At 40.8% G+C, this 20,974-nt stretch overlaps 1 protein-coding gene across 1 annotated transcript in view; it reads right to left on the bottom strand.

Moving 5' to 3' along the window:
- fbln7 (fibulin 7) overlaps positions 1 to 19,967 on the bottom strand; it is a 34,908-nt gene extending 14,941 nt beyond the window's left edge. The window contains exons 1-3 of the mRNA XM_078542658.1: positions 19,764 to 19,967; positions 10,287 to 10,446; positions 3,429 to 3,602 (exon numbers count right to left, since the gene is read on the bottom strand). Coding sequence (XP_078398784.1) covers positions 3,429 to 3,602; positions 10,287 to 10,446; positions 19,764 to 19,838 — 409 coding nt within the window. The 5' untranslated portion in view covers positions 19,839 to 19,967. The remainder of the gene's footprint in view (positions 1 to 3,428; positions 3,603 to 10,286; positions 10,447 to 19,763) is intronic.
- Between the last annotated feature and the right edge of the window lie 1,007 nt (positions 19,968 to 20,974).

Genomic DNA, 20,974 nt, shown 5'->3' with positions numbered 1-20,974 from the left:
GGTGGTGAGCTGCCTTCTTGAACCGCTGCAGTTCATGTGGGGTAGGTACACCCACAGTGCTGTTAGGGAGGGAGTTCCAGAAGGGAGCTGTGGAACCAAGGTGGGTAAAGGGAATCAAAGTACAGATCAGCCACGATCCAATTTAAGGGCAAAAAAAAGCTCAAGGGACTGAATGGCCTCCTCCTGTTCCCATTTATTGTGGAAGAACTAGACCGAAAGAGCAGAATGATCTCCTCCATCTTAATCCATGAGTGATCTTGTAATGTAGCCTTTAATGCTTCTTAAGGGATTTTCATCACAATAGCGTCGGCTTCATGTTTTCATCCATTCAAACAGACAAAAGAGTTGTGCCCTGTGTGGCCTGATTCACAGAGCTCTCTTACAGCAACCAGCCAGCACAGCATCACAGAGAGTTACTCAGAACTAGGTACCATTGCCTATCAATAGCATGCCTGGAATATCTCTGGACTGTTAGACCATGAAATTATTTAATGAAATGTCTGAGACTATTAACTAAACGCGTCCTTGACCTCCGAAATCCATTAGGCCTGGCAGCTGCAGCATGGCTGGGTTACCGGGGCAAGTGAGCACAGGTTGCTTCACACTGGCAGAGACTGCCTGATGGGAAAGATAGGAAGCTCAGGGTGGAACGTGAGACCAAATATCATTAGCCTGGGGAGAGATATGCAGGTGTTCTCACATAGAGAATGCAATGTTGTCTTTTTTATGTTTAAGAATGAGAGCATTCAGCTGACTTTGATCAAGGTGGTTTTGTGTGACAAGAAGCACCATAAAAGACTTCATTATTCATTGCCTCTGAAATCAGAAGTTCTACATTTGTGATCACCACCGAGTAAAGTTATTAACAGTTAATTATCAATTCCTGACCCAAATACAGTCTGATAGTGTAAGCCTTTAAATTACTGCATGCAATGTTAATGTGCGAATGTTTAATACATGCATGTCATGTTGCTATTATAATGGAGGCATTAACCCATTCAGTTTAAATCAACACTGTGTTTCCTGCCAACACAATATGGCCATGCAAGATGGCTGCCGATACCCGTCTGCACATGTGCACATGCACAGAAACCAAGCACTCATTTCCATTGATTTTAAATAAGCTAAACTCGGCAGTTTGTGGGCATCGGCTCTATCATTCCAGGCGTCACAGTGAGCTGGTCCTGGTACCGATGGATGACTCTTGCCCTCTGCTACATCCCCCAGCATTGCTAGTTGCACCCTAGAGATCTTACCGGAAAGCGGTATTCTGACTCTGCACTATCCCACAGCTGGGCAGAGAGCCAGCCTCTGGGCACCAATATTGGCACCTGAGAAGGACAGACAGATGCAGAAATAGAGAGAGGTTGATGAGAGAGAGGATGCTGGTGTGATGCAACTATAATGAACGAGCCACACACAAGGGAGAGAAAGAGTGAGAGAGACATGCACAGAGACAGAAAGATGCTGAGAGACTGAGATACAAAGTGAGATGGAGAGAGATAAATAGAGAGGGAATATTGAAAATATAGAGCGAATTAATGACATTGCAGAACCAAATATGATTTTGCAAAGTGCTGACAGACATTTTACTTTGATATATGGTACATAGTTCTTGAAAGTGAATAAGCTGGGTTCATGTCACACATTGCCCCCTATAAAGATGGCTGGCGTGCATGCACCCTGCTGCACATTGCCCCCTATAAAAATGGCAGCCTACCATCAGCACACAACTACGCATGCAAGGCATTGGCAGCAAACACAACCTTAAATCAATGCCTTTGGTAAAAAGTGAAGAGAATACATTTGTATGAATGTGCTCAGCGTTTGTTTTCTGGCATTCAACTGCACACTTACATGGCCCATTTAGTAACTGATTTATTTATTTATAATATTTCACAATTAATATATTAAAATCCTTCAAAAATACAACTTGTTCAAGCAGAAATTTAAATATAGCACAAAACTGTTTCAGCCAACTATTATTAATTACTGTTAACACCACACTGGATCACTAAAGTCCCTGTTCCTATCCTCAAGTGTTTTTCTAACTCCTTTTGAAACATTATGATTGAATTATCTTCAATAACTAATTGTAATTCATTCCAATTACTAAGAACTATTTGCACAAAAATATTTCTTCCAACTAATGTTTCTAGTAAAGAAAGAACAAAACATCTAAAAGTTACAAGGACCTTAGGACATCAGAAGTGCTCTACAGCCAATGAAGTACTTTGAAGTGTAGCACTATTGTAATGTAGGAAATGCACAGCCAATTTGCACATAGCAAACTCTCGCAAACAACATGTGATAATGGCCAGATAGTTTGTTTTTAGTAATGTTGGTCGAGAAATAAATATTGGTCAGCAGGGAGAACTACTCAACTCTTCTTTGAAATAGTGTCATAGGATCTTTCATGTCCACCTGAGAGGGAAGACGGGGCCTTGACTTAACATCGCATCCGAATGACACCACCTCCAACAGTGCAGTCCTCCCTCAGTACTAACTCTGAAGTGTCAGCAGATTTGATGTTCAAGTCACTGGAGTGGACAATCTCCTGAGCTGGAGGCGAGAGTGCTACCACTGAGCCACAGCTGACATTGAAATGATTAACATCTCTATTCAACGTATTAATATAAAACAGAATTGGAGAGGTTAATGCCTTCTTTAAAACAGTAATATCTTGTGTATGCATTAAAAGTATGCACCTTAATATTGCATGGAGTTAGGCTAAAAATAAGCCATGATCTCATTTAATGGTGGAACAGGCTTGAGGGGCTAAATGACTGTTTCTATGCTCGCCCCATTTTCTAAAGGTGGAAAGCACGTCTCAATATTCTTGAGAAACAGATGCTCCTAACATTTTTTTTAAAAGTGTAAAATACTAATGGAACTAGTTACTGTTGTGGTTTGGTTCCACCCAATATCTGGTGATAGTGTCTCACTCAGAAAACCTAGACTCCTCCATATGCTATGTTGCCTAGTAAAGTTTAATGAATAGGGGTCTTTGGCCTGAATGATGTCAACTTTTTGTTTTCATGCAATGTGGGCATTGCTGGCAAGGCTCACACTTGTTGCCCATCCCTGATTGCTCTTGAACTGATTGTCAACCAAATTGCTGTGGGTCTGGAGTCACATGTAGGCCAGGCTGGTTAAGAATGACAGATTTCTTTCCCTAATGGTTATTAGTGAACCAAATGGGCTTTTGCAACTATCAATGATAGCTGTAGCTGTCATGGTCACCATCACTGAGGTAAGTTTATAATTCCAGATTTATTAATTGAGTATAAATTCCACTTACTGCCCTGGTGGTATTTGAACCTGTGCCCCCAGGGCATTAGGCTGGGTCTCTGGATTACTAGTCCAGTGATATTACCACTATACCACCATCTCCCCCAGCCCCTAAGTGAAACTTTAAACAGGAGTACCTGTACAATTAGCATTCTCCCCGGTCCAGCTCCCATCGGGCTGACATACTCTGGTGCTGGAGCCAATGAGCTGGTAGCCTGGCTGACAGACGAAGTGCACTTCATGATCCATCCTGTATCTGGAACCGAATTTCTTGCCATGATTGGGGGCCTCCAGCGAAGGGCACAATGTCACTAAAATGAAGCAGAGAGAGAGAGAAGAATTTCTCAACTGTGCCTGTGTATGTCACATCAGGAATACCTGCTTAAATTAAGTCTTGGTTTGATTCACAACGTTTTAAGCATTCAAAGTAAGGGAGAGTTTAGTAGGTGTCATGATCCAGAATCATAAACAATATAGTAAATGTGCAAATATGTGAAGAACTTGTGACTATTTATTTCTATATCCTTGTAGTCCCCTATTCTCCCTTACCCATTCCCACTTCCTCTCCTGAAGGCATTCATGCACAGTTGGTATGTGATTTCATTGGGACCAGATATCTCTCCAAGTGGTCATGATACACAGATGAGCCTAAAGCGTGAATTCAGGAAGGCTATTTAACAACAACAACAACAACAACTTGCAACTATATAGCGTCATTAATAGGAACATCGGAGCAGGAGTAGGCCATTCAGCCCTTCGAGCCTGCTCCGCCATTCAATATGATCGTGGCTAATCATCCACTACAGTGCCGTTTTACCACACTATCCCCATATCCCTTTACATCATTGGTATTTAGAAATCTGTCAATCTCTGCTTTAAACATACTCAATGACTGAGCTTCCGCAGCCCTCTGGGATAGAGAATTCCAAAGATTCACAGCCCTCTGAGAAAAAAAAATTCTCCTCATCTCAGTCCTAAGTGGCTTCCCCAATATTTTGAAATTGTGTCCCCTGGTTCTAGATTCCCCAACCAGGGGAAACACCTTACATTTACACTTCCTAATTCCTCACCATTTAAGAAATATTCTGTACATATGTTCCTCCTACTAAAGTGGATAACTTCACATTTTTCCTCATTATATCCCAACTGCCATTTTCTTGCCCACTCACTAAGTCTGCCCATCTTCCTCACAACACACATTCTGCGAACTTGGAAATTTTACATTTGGCCCGCACATCCAAATCATTGATATATATTGTGAACCTCTGGGGCCCAAGTACTGATCCTTGTGGTACCCCACTAGTCACAGTCTGCCAATGTGAGAATGACCTGTTTATTCCTACTCTGTTTTCTGCCTGTTAGCCAATCCTTAATCCATGCCAGTATATTACCTCCTATCCCATGTGCTTTAAATTTCCTAACCAACCTCCTATGGGGGACTTTCTCAAAAGCCTTCTGAAAATCCAAGTACACTACATCCACCAACTCCCCTTTATCGATTCTGTTAGTAACATCCTCAAAAAACTACAACAGGTTCGTCAAACATGGTTTCCCATTGATAAATCTATGTTGACTATGCCCAATCAGATCATTATCATCTAAGCGTCCATTTATCACATCCTTTATAACAGATTCGAGCAATTTTCCTACTACTGATGTAAGGCTAACAGGTCTATAATTCCCTGTTTTCTCTCTCCCTCCCTTCTTAAATAGTGGGGCAACATTTGCTACCTTCCAATCTGCAGGAACCTTTCCAAAGTCTATAGAATTTTGGAAAATGATCACCAATGCATCCACTTTCTCCATAGCAACACTCTTTCAACACTCTGGGATGTAGGATATCAGGTCCCAGAGACTCATCAACCTTCAGTCCCATTAATTTCTCCAATGCAACCTTCTTACTAATCCTAATTTCCTTCAATTCCTCATTCTCCTTAGTCCCTTAGATCTCTAAATCTGGGAGATTTCTTGTACCTTCCTCAGTGAAGAGAGACACAAAGTAATCATTTAGTTTCTCTGCCATTTCTCTATCCCCTATCATAAATTCTCCTCTCTCTGCCTGTAATGGGCCCACATTTATCTTAGCCAAACATTTCCTTTTTACAGACCTACAGGAACTTTTACAGTCTGTTTTTATATTTTTTGCTAGTTTACATTTATATTCTATTCCCATTTTCAGCTTCTTGGTCCTCCTTTGCTGTATTCTAAAATCCTCCCAATCCTCAGCACTACTACTATTTCTGGCAACTTTACAGGCCTTTTCTTTTAATCTTGTGCAGTCCTTAACTTCCTTTGTTAGCCACGGTTGACTGACTTTTCTTTTGGATTTTTGTGTCTTGAAGGAATGTGTAGTTGCTGTAAATTATGTAATAATTCCCATCCATTGCCTGTGTACTGTCATACCTTTTAATGTACTTTCCCAATCCACTTCAGCCAATTTGCCCCTCATACCTTCATAATTCCCTTTGTTCAAATGTAACACCCTGACTTCAGATTGAACTACCTCACTTTCAAACATAATGTAAAATTCTACCATATTATGGGGACTCATCTCTAAAGGTCCTTTTACAAAAGATTATTAACCCTTTCTTATTACATAATACTAGATCTAAAATAGCCTGCCCTCTAGTCAGTTTCTCAGCATACTGCTCTAGAAAACCACTCCTAACATGGTCCAGAAACTCATCTTCCACAGCATTAGTGCTCATTACATTTACCCAGTCTATATGAAGATTGAAGTCACCCATGATGACTGGATTATCCATGCTACAGGCTTCTCTCCTGATTAATACTATGCGCCCCACACTACCACTACTGTTAGGTGACCTCTAACAGCTCCTACCTATGTCTGCTGCCCATTGCTGTTCCTTAGTTCCACCCAAAAAGATTCCACATTTTGTTCTTCCGATCTGAGATCCTTCCTTACTAATGTACTGATCCCATACCTTATTATCAACGCAACAACACCTCCTTTTCTTTTTTGCCTGTCCTTCCTAAATGTCAAATATTCTTGGATATTCAGTTCCCAGTCTTGGTCACCCTGTAGCCATATTTCCATAAAGGCAATTAGATCATACCCATTCACTTCTGTTTGTGTCTTTAAATAATCTACCTTCTTGCAAATGCTGCGTGCATTCAGGTCGAGTGCCCTTAACTTTATCTTTTTAACATTATTTCACATTCTAAACCTAGCTGATGCTTATTTTTGTTTCGCCTGTCTTCTAATTTCGCTTGCTACTTTTCTATTTCCTGTTACCAGCTTTACTTCCTTCCACCCCTCTGACAAGCTAGTTTAAAAGCATTTAGAAGTTACCCTCCAAGTCACTCACCATCCTGACTTGGGAATATATCACAGTTCCTTCACTGTCGCTGGGTCAAAATCCTGGAGCTCCCTCCAGTAGAGCAAGCAGGCACAAACTTGCCAGTGTTATTCCATAGTCTACCATAATACCATTTGTTTTTATAACCCATCATAGTAAATTTATCAAGTTACTTTGGTGATTTTTCTCTTTGTGTTGTGTGGGTGTACCTACACCACATGGGCTGCAGCGGTTCAAGAAGACAGTTCACCACCATCTTCTCAAGGGCAACTAGGGATGGGCAATAAATGCTGGCCTAGCCAGCGAAGCCCACATCCTGTGAATGAATAATTTTTTAAAAAGATCTCTATTAGTGTCTCTGCACCTAAAAAATGGCTTAATTTTAAAAGCGCCCTCAAAGGCCTGAAAACAAGGACAATTGACAGAAATTGTCATGTTCATTTACTTGATCTGGGGCTGGGGGAGGGGGATGGGGTGTGCCCAGTTTTGTGGACACAAGCCAGCGCAAAAGATTGCAGAGCTCCATTTATACTGAACGTTACTTGTGCTCAAAATCGCTCAATCTTTGTTCAGGTCTGACTGATTTCAGGTGAAATCATCTAGGCTGATACATCAGTGTAATATCAAGCAAGTTTGCTTTGATGGAAATGTTGTCTTTTGACTAAGACATTCATAGATGCACTGAATTTTCACCATGCACCACTGACCTTTTTCACAGCTACACCAAGCCTACTAACACTTGTCACCATGCAGTCCCAGGAAGTGTCAGTAATTGGGATGACAGCAGGAAAGTGTCATGGCCCAGGACCCAGGCTCTCATTTAACTGCAGCGGTGGGTGGGGAATTCAACTCGTAAGGGTAGTAGCGGAGGAAAGGAGTCAAAAAATTTGCCTTCGAGCGGTATCACAGCACTATGACTTTACCACTGATTTTGCCACTTGGATGCTGCTATCTTGGCACATTAGCGAGGAGGAAACTCCAACCTCAACCTTCAATCCTATTATATCCATATTGTCAATGACCATTCATTTGCTACTATACTGTATACTGTTGGAATGTGAAATGCACAGTGACTCTAACACCACTATTGGCAGGCCCTTAATCAATTTAGCAAGCTAATAAACAAGATGTAAAATGCATGTGAACTAATTAACTATAAATCAATGAAAGATTGTGTTAACGCACGTGTTAAACCACAGCTATTACTGCAAGCACCTGAGCAGTACATTTGACATAAAGATGAAACACAGCAACTTGCTTTCAAGCATATTTTTCCAAACAGCCCTCCACTTATTGATGCTTTTGAACAGTATTTTTAAAAATCTAGTTATTGTACTGAGATTGGGATGTTCTCAAATCCTGAGAAGGATTGATGCAGACACAACAGTCTGATATCATGAAACTTGGTTTAGTTTTACTGCAGAAATGAACCAGAGGTGACACAAAAATTTAGGACCCTCAGCTATTTGCTTAGGAGCACCTCCCTGCAGGAGCTCAGAATGCTACACACATGAATCTGCCGAATGAAGAATGACACTGGCTGAGGGGCAGTCGGAGCTGCATATTTTTGCCACTACCTCTTCTCCACTGCAAATTCCTTTGTCCTTAGGAACATAGGACTTAAGAGCAGGAGTAGGCCATTTGGCCCTTCAAGCCTGTTCTGCCATTCGATAAGATCATAGCTGATCTGGTTGTGGTCTCAATTCCACCTTCTTGTTTTCCCCCAATAACCCTTGACCCCCTTGTCTATCAAAAATCTATCTAGCTCAGCCTTGAATAAATTCAATGACCCAGCCTCCGCTGCTTTCTGGGGAAGAGAATTCCATGACTAATGACCCTCTAAGAGATAAAATTTCTCCTCATCTCCATCTTAAAAGGGAGACCTCTTATTCTTAAACTGTGTCCCCTCATTCTAGTCTCCCCAACAAAAGGAAACATCCTGCCAGTAACCATCCTATCACTCTTCAAGTGATATAAAATAACTCATGCTACCTTTCCAAAGCAGGGAACTCTCCTATTATCCTGGCCAACATTCAACTTTCATTCAATGGCACCAAAACTGAAATTAACTGGTTATTCATTTCATTGCTGTTTGTGGAACCTTGCTGTGAGTATATTGGATCTGTGTTTGCTTACAATACAACAGTAACTGCACCCCAAAGAATAAAGAATTGATTGTGAAGTAGTTTGCTCTGCAGCTCTGAAAGATACCACATAAGGGCAAGCTTCTCCTTGCTTTAGGTCGCTATTTGTAAATAAAGTTATTAGTTGCTTTGGTGTGTGACCTTGGCTTTGTTTTTGTAATATCTGCTATTTTGAAGAGAATTGGGTGCTGAATGAGAAGACTAGTAAAAACTAGTAAGTAGGGTTATTGTAAGTGAAGTAATCATTAGCCCTCACACATTTTGCAAGACTCGAGTACAGAATTTGGATTGAAGGGAACAAAGGTCCATTCCTGAGTCAGAAAGTTATGGCTCAGCACCACTCTAGAACTTGAGCATGTCGCTTATGTTGATATTTTAGCGCAGCATTGAGGGTGTGGAGGGCTGGTTTACTCGGTTGCCTAGGTGGCTGGCGTGCTGATCAGACAAATGCCAACAGCGTGGGGCCCAAACCCCACTCCCGCTAAGGCAGACCCGAGGCCACACTCTACCCACCGGAAAAAACTCATAGCACCTTGCCTAGGACACTTTAGGACAATGAACTGAGAGCCTTTTGAAATAAAAACAGAAAGTGCAGGAAAAACTCAGCAGGTCTGGCAGCATCTGTGGAGAGAGAAACAGAATTAAACATTTTGAGGCTAACATGACTCTTCTTTGGAACTCACCTCTCCACAGATGCTGCCAGACCCACCAAGCCCCTCCAGCAACCCCCCCTCCCATTTCAGATCTTCTGCATCTGCAGTATTTTGCTTTTATTGAGGTGCCCTTTGCCTGGTCTTTGCCCTTTACCCTTTCAAGGGTGGTGGCTTAGTGGGAATGTCACTGGGCTTGTAAGCCAGAGGTCCAGGTTAATGTTGTGGGGGCATGGGTTCAAATCTTGCCATGGCAGCTGGTGGAATTTAAATTTAATGAAAAGCTAGCCTCAGTAACGGTGACCATGAAACTATCATCGGTTGTTGTAAAAACCCATCTGGTTCACTAATGCCCTTTCGGGAAGGAAATCTGCCATCCGTACCTGGTCTGGCCCAGATGTAGCTCCAGACCCGCAGCAATGTGTTTGACTCTTAATTGCCCTCTCAAACGACCGAGCAAGCCACTCAGTTCAAGGGCAATAAATGCTGGTCTTGCCAGAGATGCCCACGTCCCATGAGAGAATAAATAAAAAATAAAAGGCTGTTAGGGGTTAAGACATTTTGTACCACGTGAAGTCAAAAGAGTCAGGTCCAGAGTGGCAGTGGTTCCAGTAATTGCCTTATAGAGTGGCAGGCTTGCGCTCAGCCACAGTCAACCACAACTTTGAAAGGGAATTGGCGGGGTGGGGTGCAGTGAGAGCCAATAGGGCTTGTTTTGCTCTCCTTCCTTTGGGCAGCTCCCAAGGATATCTGCCTAGATTTGCATGGGTTCCATTCATTAATAGGGACTTAATCGGCAGGTAGATGGCACTGTACAACTTTACGGTCAAGAGTTTGGAGAAACGGGTCTCTGCTGACACCTGAGTCTGATGGTAATGTACCTGAGGGTTGGTCTGCTGTCAGTTTGCTCACAGACACCTGTAAGGCAGAGAGCTTGGCTTTCATGTTTCGAATTCCATCAGTAAAGCGGCTTTCTTGTCCTCTTAGAAACTGTTGCATTTGCCGGATGGCAGTTAGAACTTTCTGTCTGTTCAGGCAACCCTACACAATGAAAATAGGAGTAAATTGGGTGTTAGTTCTGATCGTAACTGTTCAGGTGTATGGCCAAATTCATCAGAACCATTATCAAGAGGGATGATGCTGAAAGCCAGGAATTGTATTTTAACTAAACATGCTCAAATAAGTATAGCATGGTACAAATTTAGTCCAGGTAGTGCAATGTTTGGGCTGATACCCAAGCAAAGAAACCAAACCTACATGGGCAACATGAACAGAGTTTCTGTACTATAACTGTGTGCTGTACTAAAACTGTGTGTTGTATTATACCTGTGTGCTGTACTACAGCTGTGTACTGCATTAGAATGGTGTGCTGTACTATAGCTGTGTGCTGCATCATAGCTGCATGGTGTACTATAATTGTGTACTGTATTATAGCTGTGTACTGTATTATAGCTGTGCACTGTATTATAGCTGTGTGCTGTACTATAGCTGTGTGCTGTATTATAGCTGTGTACTGTATTATAGCTGTGTGCTGTACTATAGCTGTGTGCTGTATTATAGCTGTGTGCTGTACTATAACTGTGTGTTGCCCTATAGCTGTGTGCTGTCCTATAGCTGTGTGCTGTATTATAACTGTGTGTTGCCCTGTAGCTGTGTGCTGTCCTATAGCTATGTGCTGTATTATAGCTGTGTGCTGTCCTATAGCTGTATGCTGTATTATAGTTGTATGTTGCCCTATAGCTGTGTGCTGAATTATAGCTGTGTGCTGTCCTATAGCTGTGTGCTGTATTATAGCTGTGTGCTGTACTATAACTGTGTGTTGCCCTATAGCTGTGTGCTGAATTATAGCTGTGTGCTGTATTATAGCTGTGCACTGTACTTTAGTTGTGTGCAGTACTATAGCTGTGTGCTGTAATATAGCTCTGTGCTGCATCATAGCTATGTGCTGTACTATAGCTGTGTACTCTAGTGTTGCTGTGTGCAATTTTATAGCTGTGTGCTGTATTATAGCTGTGTTCTGTATTATAGCTGTGTGCTGTGCTATAGTTGTGTGCTATGTTATAGCTGTGTGCTGATTTGTAGCTGTGTGCTGTACTATAGCTGTGTACTGTATTATAGCTGTGTACAGTACCAAAGTTGTCTACTGTACCAAAGTTGTGTACTCTACCTGTGCACCGTTCCATAGCTGTGTCCTGTACCAAAGCTGTGTACTATGCACAGTTCTATAGCTGTGCATAGTGTTATAGCTGTGTGCTGCATTATATCTATGTGGAGTATTATAGCTGTGTGCAGTACTATAGCTGTGAGCATTATTATAGCTGTGTGCTGTATTTTGGCTGTGTGTTGTACTATAGCTGTGTACTGTATTATAGCTTTGTACTGCACTAGAGTGGTGTGCTGTACTAAAGCGGGGTACTGTATTATAGCTGTGTGCTGTATTATAGCTGTGTGCTGTATTATAGCTGTGTGCTGTGCTATAGCTGTGTGCTGTATTATAGCTGTGTGCTGTGCTATAGCTGTGTGCTGTATTATAGCTGTGTGCTGTATTGTAGCTGTGCATTGTACTATAGCTGTGTACTGTATGAAAGCTGTGTACTGCACTAGAGAGGTGCGCTGTACTCTAGCTGTGTGCTGTACTCTCGCTGTGTACTGTATTATAGCTGTGTGCTGTATATAGCTGTGTGCTGCACTATAGCTGTGTGCAATTTTATAGCTGTGTGCTATATCACTGCTATGTACTGTATTATAGCTGTGTGCTGTGCTATAGCTGTGTGGTGTACTATAGCTGTGTACTGTATTATAGTTGTATACTGTATTATAGCTGTGTACTGTATTATAGCTGTGTGCTGTGCTATAGCTGTGTGGTGTATTATAGCTGTGTGCTGTATTATAGCTGTGTGCTGTACTATATTTGTATACTGTATTATAGCTGTGTACTGTATTATAGCTGCATGCTGTAGTATAGCTGCATTCCGTATTGTCTGTGTGTACGGTATCATTGCTGGATACTATATTATAGCTGTGTACTGTTCCAAAGTTGTCTACTGTACCAAAGTTGTGTACAGTATTATAGCTGTGCTGTATTGTAGCTGTGTGCTGTACTGCACGTGTGTACAGTATTATTGCTGGACACTGTATTATAGCTGTGTACTGTACCAAAGTTGTGTGCTCTACCTGTGCACTATTCCATAGCTGTGTGCTGTACCAATACTGTGTACTATGCACAGTTCCATAGCTGTGCTTAGTATTATAGCTATGTACTGTACTATAGCTGTCTGCTGTAATATGGCTCTGTGCTGCATTATAGCTGTGTGCTGTACTATAGCTGTGTACTCTGTTATAGCTGTGTGCTGTGCTATAGCTGCGTGCTGTATTATAGCTGTGTACTCTATTATAGCTGTGTGCTGTGCTATACCTGCGTGCTGTATTATAGCTGTGTGCTGTACTATAGCTGTGTACTCTATTATAGCTGTGTGCTGTGCTATAGCTGCGTGCTGTATTATAGCTGTGCGCATTGCTACAGCTGTGTGCTGTATTATAGCTGTGTGCTGTATTATAGCTGTATGCTGTAATGTAGCTGTGTGCTATACTATAGCTGTGTGCTGCACTATTCCTGTGTGCTGTATTATAACTGTATATTGTGCAATAGCTGTGCACTTTATTATAGCTGTGTGCTGTACCTGTGTACTGTATTGTGCCTGTATACTGTAATATAGCTCTAGGCTTTACTGTACCCATGTACCGTACTACAGATGTGTGCTGTATTATAGCTGTGTACTGTATTACAGCTATGTGCTATACTGCAGCTGTGTGCTCTACTCTACCAGTGTACTGTACTATAGGTGTCTGCTGTACAGTACTCGTGCACAGTGCTATTGCAGATACTGCATTATAGCTGAGTACTGTACCAAAGTTGTCTACTGTGCTAAAAATGTGTACACTACCTGTGTACTGTTCCATAGTTGTGTGCCTTAGCAAAGCTGTATGCTGTTCTTTAGCTGTGTGCATTACTATGGCTGTGTCCAATTTTATAGCTGTGTGCTATATTATAGCTGTGTCCAATTTTATAGCTGTGTGCAGTGCTATAGCTGTGCACAGTACTATAGCTGTGTGCTTTACTATGGCTGTGTGCTGTATTATAGCTGTGTCCGTTCTTTAGCTGTGTATTGTACTATAGCTGTGTGCTGTATTATAGCTGTGTGCTATATTGTGGCTATATGCTGTTTTACAGCTGTGTGCTGTGTCACAGCTGTGTGCAATACTATAGCTTTGTGCAATTTTAGAACTGTGTACTATATTATAGCTGTGTTGTTCTATAGCTGTGTACTCTACTATAGCTGTGTACTATATTATATCTGAGTGTTGTTCTATAGCTATGTGCTCTACTATAGTTGTGTACTGTATTATAGCTCTGTGCAATTTTTTATACTATTATAGCTCTGTGTTGTTCTATAGCTGTGTGCTATACTATAGCTGTGTGCTGTACTATGGCTGTGTGCTGTTTCATAGTTGTGTGCTATACTATAGCTATGTGCTTTTCAGGAAGCTATTAATGTATATGATATTATGGAAAATATTTTTCTTTTAAAATAGAGGTTTAGCCTGTGGTTGTGTCTTAATTGGTTTAAAGCCAGCTAGCCTGGGTGCTTTGATGCATACTAGTTTTGATATGTAAGTGAGATAGCGTGTATTTGCATTTTTCGAATAGAACATGCAAGATTTGGGGTGAAAACTACCACCTAGCTAGCAGATACCAAGCAATATGTTTAGATTACTGATACAATTCTTACTATGAAAGGGGTTTTATTGTTAAAAGGTGGAGTTCAAAGAGGCTGGTGATTCAATGAGAATTTACATTCAATGAGCGGTGCTAGGTATAACTTCAGCAGTTTTGTGTGTTTTGTTGCAGGGCAGGGGTAATGTGAGATCAAAAGCTGTTGAAAACCTTCAAACATCTCCACAGGAACCAAAGTGAAAAGAACCTCTTTTGAATTGGCAAGGTGAAAATGCTTTGCCTGGTGTCTGGTTAAGTCCATGGGTTGCTGTTGCCTTAATGGAGATTAGTTTGGGAATTTATTGAAAGTTATGATAGTAGTAATTTGTAGCCATGTGTATATACATTTTAACCTGTGTAAATTAATAAAATGTTTCATTTAGTTTAATGTAAAACCTCGAGAACTGCTGGTCTGATTCCTGAATTTAGAGTCACATCTCAAATATAACAATTAAAATTATAGGTTATGACAGTGGTTTAAAGTTTTCCTCTGGGATTTTTAAATAACTCAGCTTTACCAACTGCTTGGTCATAACAGTGCTGTGTTGTGGTTGTGTGCTGTTTTACAGCTGTGTGCTGTACTATAGCTGTGTGCTATTCTATAGCTGTATATTATACTATATTTGTGTACTGTATATGGCTGTGTGCTGTTTTATAGCTGTGTGCAGTGCTATAGCTGTATGCAATTTTATAGCTATGGGCAGTACAATAGCTGCGTCCAATTTTATAACTGTATGCTGTATTGTAGTAATGTACTGTGTTATAACAGTGTCCCACATAATAGCTGTGTCCTGTACAATAGCTGTGTACTGTATTAGAGCTGTATACTGTATTTTAGCTGTGTGCTATGCTATAGCTGTGTACTGTACTATAGCTGTATACTGTATTATGGCTGTGTACTGTATTTTAGCTGTGTGCTATGCTATAGCTGTGTGCTGTTCTATAGCTGTGTACTATACTATAGTAGTGTACTGTATTACATCTTTGTGCTCTATTATAGCTGTGTGCAGTACTTTGGCTGTGTGCTGTACTATGGTTGTGTGCTGTATTATAGCTGTGTGCTGTTCTATAGCTGTGTATTGTACTATGACTGTGTTCTGTGTTATAGCTGTGTGCTGTATTGTGGCTGTATACTGTATTATAACTGTGTGAAATGTTATAGCTGTGTACTGTATTATAGATGTGTCGTTTAATAGCTGTGTGCTGTTCTATAGCTGTACTATAGCTGTGTTTAGTTTTATAGCTGTGTACTGAATTACAGCTGTGTGCTGTTCTATAGCTGTGTGCTGTTCTACAGCTGTATTTTGTACTATACATGTGTACTGTATATAGCTGTGTGCTAGAGTATAGCTGTGTGCTGTACTATAGCTGTGTGCAATTTTATAGCTGTGAACTGTATTATAGCTGTTTGCTGTAATATAGCTGTGAGCAATTTTATAGCTGTGTACTGTATTATAGTTGTGTGCTGTTCTATAGCTGTGTACTGTACTATACCTGTGTACTGTATTATAGCTGTGTACCATATTACAGCTGTGTGCTGTACTATAGCTGTGTGCAATTTTATAGCTTGGTACCATATTATAGCTGTGTGCTATGCTATAGCTGTGTGCTATACTATAGCTGTGTGCTATACTATAGCTGTGTGCAATACTGTAGCTGTGTGCTGTACTATGGCTGTGTGCTGTATTATAGCTGTGTGCTGTATTATACCTGTGTGCTGTTTTATAGCTGTATATTGCACAATATATGTGTACTGTATATAACTGTGTACTGTATTATAGCTGTGTACCATATTATAGCGGTGTGCTGTACTATAGCTGTGAGCAATTTCATAGCAGTGCACTGTATTATAGTTGTGTGCTGTTCTATAGCTGTGTACTGTATTATAGCTGCGTACCATATTATACCATGCTGTACTATAGCTGTGTGCAATTTCATAGCTTGGCACTATATTATAGCTGTGTGCTATACTATAGCTGTGTGCAGTGCTACAGCTGTGTGCAGTGCTATAGCTGTGTGATGTACTATGGCTGTATGCTGTATTGTAGCTGTGTGCTGTTCTAAAGCTGTATATTATACTACATGTGTGTACTGTATATGACTGTGTGCTGTATTATACCTGTGTGTTGTATTATAGCTGTGTGCAATGCTGTAGCTGTATGCAATTTTATAACTGTGTGTAGTACTATAACTTTGTCCAATTTTACCTGTATGCTGTATTATAGCTGTGTACTTTATTATAGCTGTGTGCTGTGCTATAGCTGTGTGCTGTACTATAGCTGTGTGCTGTTCTGTAGCTGTATATTATACTATATATGTGCGCCATATATACCTGTGTGCTGTATTATAGCTGTGTGCTATAGTATAGCTGTAAGCAGTGCTATAGCTATATGCAATTTTATAGCTACATGCATTAGTATGTCCAATGTTATAGCTCTGTGCTGTATTATAGCTGTGTGCTGTGCTATAGCTGTGTACTGTATTACAGTCATGTGCTGTATTATATTTGTGTGCTATATTATAGCTAAATGCTGTACTATACCTGTGTACTGTATTAAAGCTGTGTGCTGTATTACAGCTGTGTGCTGTGTTATAGCTTTGTGCTGTATTACAGCTGCGTGCTGTACTGTAGCTGTGTGCTCTACTATAGCTGTGAACTGTGTTATAGCTGTGTACTGTATTATAGCTGTGTGCTGTACCAATCTACTGTACCAAAGTTGTGTACTCTTCTGTGTACTGTTCCATAGCTGTGTGCTGTACTATAGCTGTGTACTGTATTATAGCTCTGTGCTGTATTATAGCTGTGTGCTGTATAATAGTCATGTGCTGTATAATAGTCGTGTGCTATATTATAGGTGTGCTGTAATATAGCTGTGTGCTGCACTACAGCTGTGTGCTATAATATGGCTGTGTGCTGTATTATAGCTGTGTGCTGTATTATAGCTGTGTGCTGTATTATAGCTGTGTTCTGTATTATAGCTGTGTGCTGTGCTGTAGCTCTGTGCTGTATTATAGCTTTATGCTGTAATATAGTTGTGTGCTATACCATAGCTTTGTGCTGTACTATAGCTGTGTGCTGTACTATAGCTCTGTGCTATACTATAGCTGTGTGGTGTACTATTGCTCTGTGCTATACTATAGCTGTGTGGTGTACTATTGCTGTGTGCTGTATTATAGCTGTGTGCTGTATTATAGCTGTGTGCTGTATAATAGCTGTGCATGTTGCTATAGCTGTGTGCTGTATTATCACTGTGTGCTATATTATAGCTGTGTGAGGTACCATGGCTGTGTGCCGCACTATAGCTCTGTGCTGTATTATAGCTGTGTGCTTTTCTGTAGCTGTATATTATACTACATATGTGCACCATATATAGCTGTGTGCTGTATTATACCTGTGTGCTGTATTATAGCTGTGTGCTATACTATAGTTGGTTGCAGTATTATGGTTGTGTGCTGCACTACATCTGTGTGCTGTATTATAGCTGTGTGCTGTACTATAGTTGTGTGCTGTTCCGTAGCTGTGTGCTGTTCTGTAGCTATATATTATACTATATATGTGCACCATATATACCTGTGTGCTGTATTATACCTGTGTGCTATAGTATAGCTGTATGCAGTGCTATAGCTGTATGCAATTTTATAGCTACATGCAGTACTATAGCTCTGTCCAATGTTATAGCTGTAAGCTGTATTATAGCTGTGTACTGTATTATAGTTGTGTGCTGTACTATACTTGTGTTCTGTACTTTAGCTGTGTGCTGTATTATAGCTGTGTGCTATACTACAGCTTTGTGCTGTTCTGTAGCTGTGTACTGCACTATAGCTGTGTGCTGTATTATAGCTGTGTGGTGTACTATTGCTGTGTGCTCTATTATAGCTCTGTGTTGTATTATAGCTGTGTACTGCACTATAGCTGTGTGCTGTATTATAGCTGTGTGCTGTATTATAGCTGTGTGTTGTATTATAGCTGTGTGCTGTATTATAGCTGTGTGCTGTAATATAGCTGTGTGCTGTATTAATGCTGTGTGCTCTATTATAGCTCTGTGTTGTATTATAGCTGTGTACTGCACTATAGCTGTGTGCTGTAATATAGCTGTGTGCTGTATTAACGCTGTGTGCTCTATTATAGCTCTGTGTTGTATTATAGCTGTGTGGTGTACTATTGCTGTGTGCTGTACTATAGCTGTGTGCTGTATTATAGCTCTATGTTGTATTATAGCTGTGTGCTGCACTATAGCTGTGTGCTGTAATATAGCTGTGTGCTCTATTATAGCTCTGTGTTGAATTATAGCTGTGTGGTGTACTATTGCTGTGTGCTCTATTATAGCTCTGTGTTGTATTATAGCTGTGTACTGCACTATAGCTGTGTGCTGTAATATAGCTGTGTGCTGTATTAACGCTGTGTGCTCTATTATAGCTCTGTGCTGTATTATAGCTGTGTGGTGTACTATTGCTGTGTGCTGTATTATAGCTGTGCGTGTTGCTATAGCTGCGTGCTGTATTATCGCTGTGTGCTATAGTATAGCTGTGTGCTGTAATATAGCTGTGTACTGTAATATAGCTGTGTGCTGTAATATAGCTGTGTACTGTGCTACAGCTGTGTGCTGTATTATTGCTGTATGCTGTACTATAGCTGTGTGCTGTACTATAGCTGTGTGCTGTACTATAGCTGTGTGCTGTATTATAGAGAGCGTTGCTATAGCTGTATACTGTACTATAGCTGTGTGCTGTATTATAGAGAGCGTTGCTATAGCTGTATACTGTACTATAGCTGTGTGCTGTACTATAGCTGTGTGCTGTATTATAGAGAGCGTTGCTATAGCTGTATACCGTACTATAGCTGTGTGCTGTATTATAGAGAGCGTTGCTATAGCTGTATACTGTACTATAGCTGTGTGCTGTATTATAGCTGTGTGCTGTATTATAGCTGTATACTGTACTATAGCTGTGTGCTGTAATATAGCTGTGTGCTGTATTATAGCTGTGTGCGTTGCTATAGCTGTGTGCTGTATTATAGCTGTGTGCTGTATTATAGCTGTATACTGTACTATAGCTGTGTGCTGTAATATAGCTGTGTGCTGTATTATAGCTGTATACTGTACTATAGCTTTTTACTTTTCTGTCGCTTTTGTTTATACTCAAACACACACACTTGCCTCTTCCCTTTTTGCATTTTAACTACATCAGCGAACTCGTTTCTGAAGGTCACCAGCAGCTCTGTAAACTTGATTATTGCTCAGCTATCAATACCAGCAGCGTTTAAATCCGCTATCTTTGAACAGTTCCTCATTGGCCACCATATATTAACAGCTGGAAGAAACACTGAATAGCTGTATGTTCTTTAAAATCGGTAGTCACACATTAACCGAACAGTGGCTCATGCCCCCAGTGCATTCTCCATGAAGTGTAATTGTTTAGATTTGTTCCAACGCATCTGAACGTACATGTCACTTTTTTTTTTCCCTTGAACAAACTTGCGGCAAAGTCTGGAGCCTCGGAACATCCTTCATCCCTGCCCCCTGCAAGTTATTTACTTTACAATTTACTCGCATTTCTTTTTTAAGAAACTGAAGTTACAACTTGCCTGAGCGGCCTGTGATGGGTGAAAGCAGGAGAGTACCAGGTACAGAAAAAGGCTGTGCTGAATCCCAGGAACCATATCGCCTCTGCTCCTTGACTCTCGGGGAATTCCTTCAGGATCAGTATATGCGTGTGGGTTTTTTTCTCCTCCCACCGCACACACCAGGAAAACCCCTGGCTTGTACTGGCAGGTGCATTCACATCGAGGTCATTGCCTTCAACCGGTTTCACTCCTTACACCGGGTGGGAATCCGACAGGGTTTAAATCGGGTTCGTTTTCCAGACTCGACCGAACCCACAAAGTCAGGTTTGTTTTCTTGCTGAGGGACGTTGGGGGTGGGGGGGTGGGGGGTGATCTCTCCCGGACTGTGTGATCAGGGTGAAGGGATCTGCTGTGGTCTCAGGTTCCTGTCGGGATGATATTGTCCCGCCCCTTTCAGGAGATGGGGAACTGGTGGAATTTAAGACAAAAACAAGATTGCTTCAACTTTATTATTAAGACAGCAAATCACGGTTCAAAAGTTACATCCTTTGATTGCAGACAGTATTGACAAGGGTTACATTTTAGCGCACACACAAAAGTAATTGTCAAATCAGGACTGATTTACACGTAGTTTTTATATACATATACTGCACAAGTACATGTAAATACGATTACAGGGTATTGTGATGCTCTGTGGATTTGTACAACGGACCAAACTGGTGCAAAAAGCGATGCTCTCAGATTTCAGAATTGAACCCCACATACTGAGAATGTCAAAAATAAAAGTCGCATAATTTGCTTTCGTGCTTTAAAAATATTATCAAAATGGTGAGTGACAGGGTATCTTTCTAGCGTCAACGGAGATTAGAAAAATATTTTTAAAAATTTAGACGTGAAACTTTATCAAATTGCAAACTTCGCCCTCATTATCTTTTAGTTCAAATTAATATGTAATTATGAGAAATAATAATGTTGCAAAATAGATAGAACTAAGAAAGCACATGCAAAGCATTTAATGAACAATGGAACACTCCTCATGTGCAATATACAGCAAGGTTCCACAATCAGCCAATGAGATGGAATTAACCTTTAAAGCTGTTTTTTTTTGGTGCTTTTTTTTTGGTCGAGGGGAGAAGTTAGGACATGACCGTCCCTTTTCAACTTGGGGTCGGGGGAGGTGGGATAGTTTAGTCTGTTTCCGACTATGGTCCTTTTATGAAGTCTGAAAAGTA

This window comes from Cetorhinus maximus, chromosome 5, assembly GCF_964194155.1.
Source record: "Cetorhinus maximus chromosome 5, sCetMax3.hap1.1, whole genome shotgun sequence".
NCBI classification, from domain to species: Eukaryota; Metazoa; Chordata; class Chondrichthyes; order Lamniformes; family Cetorhinidae; genus Cetorhinus; species Cetorhinus maximus.
This window is presented reverse-complemented; position numbering and strand designations above follow the sequence as displayed.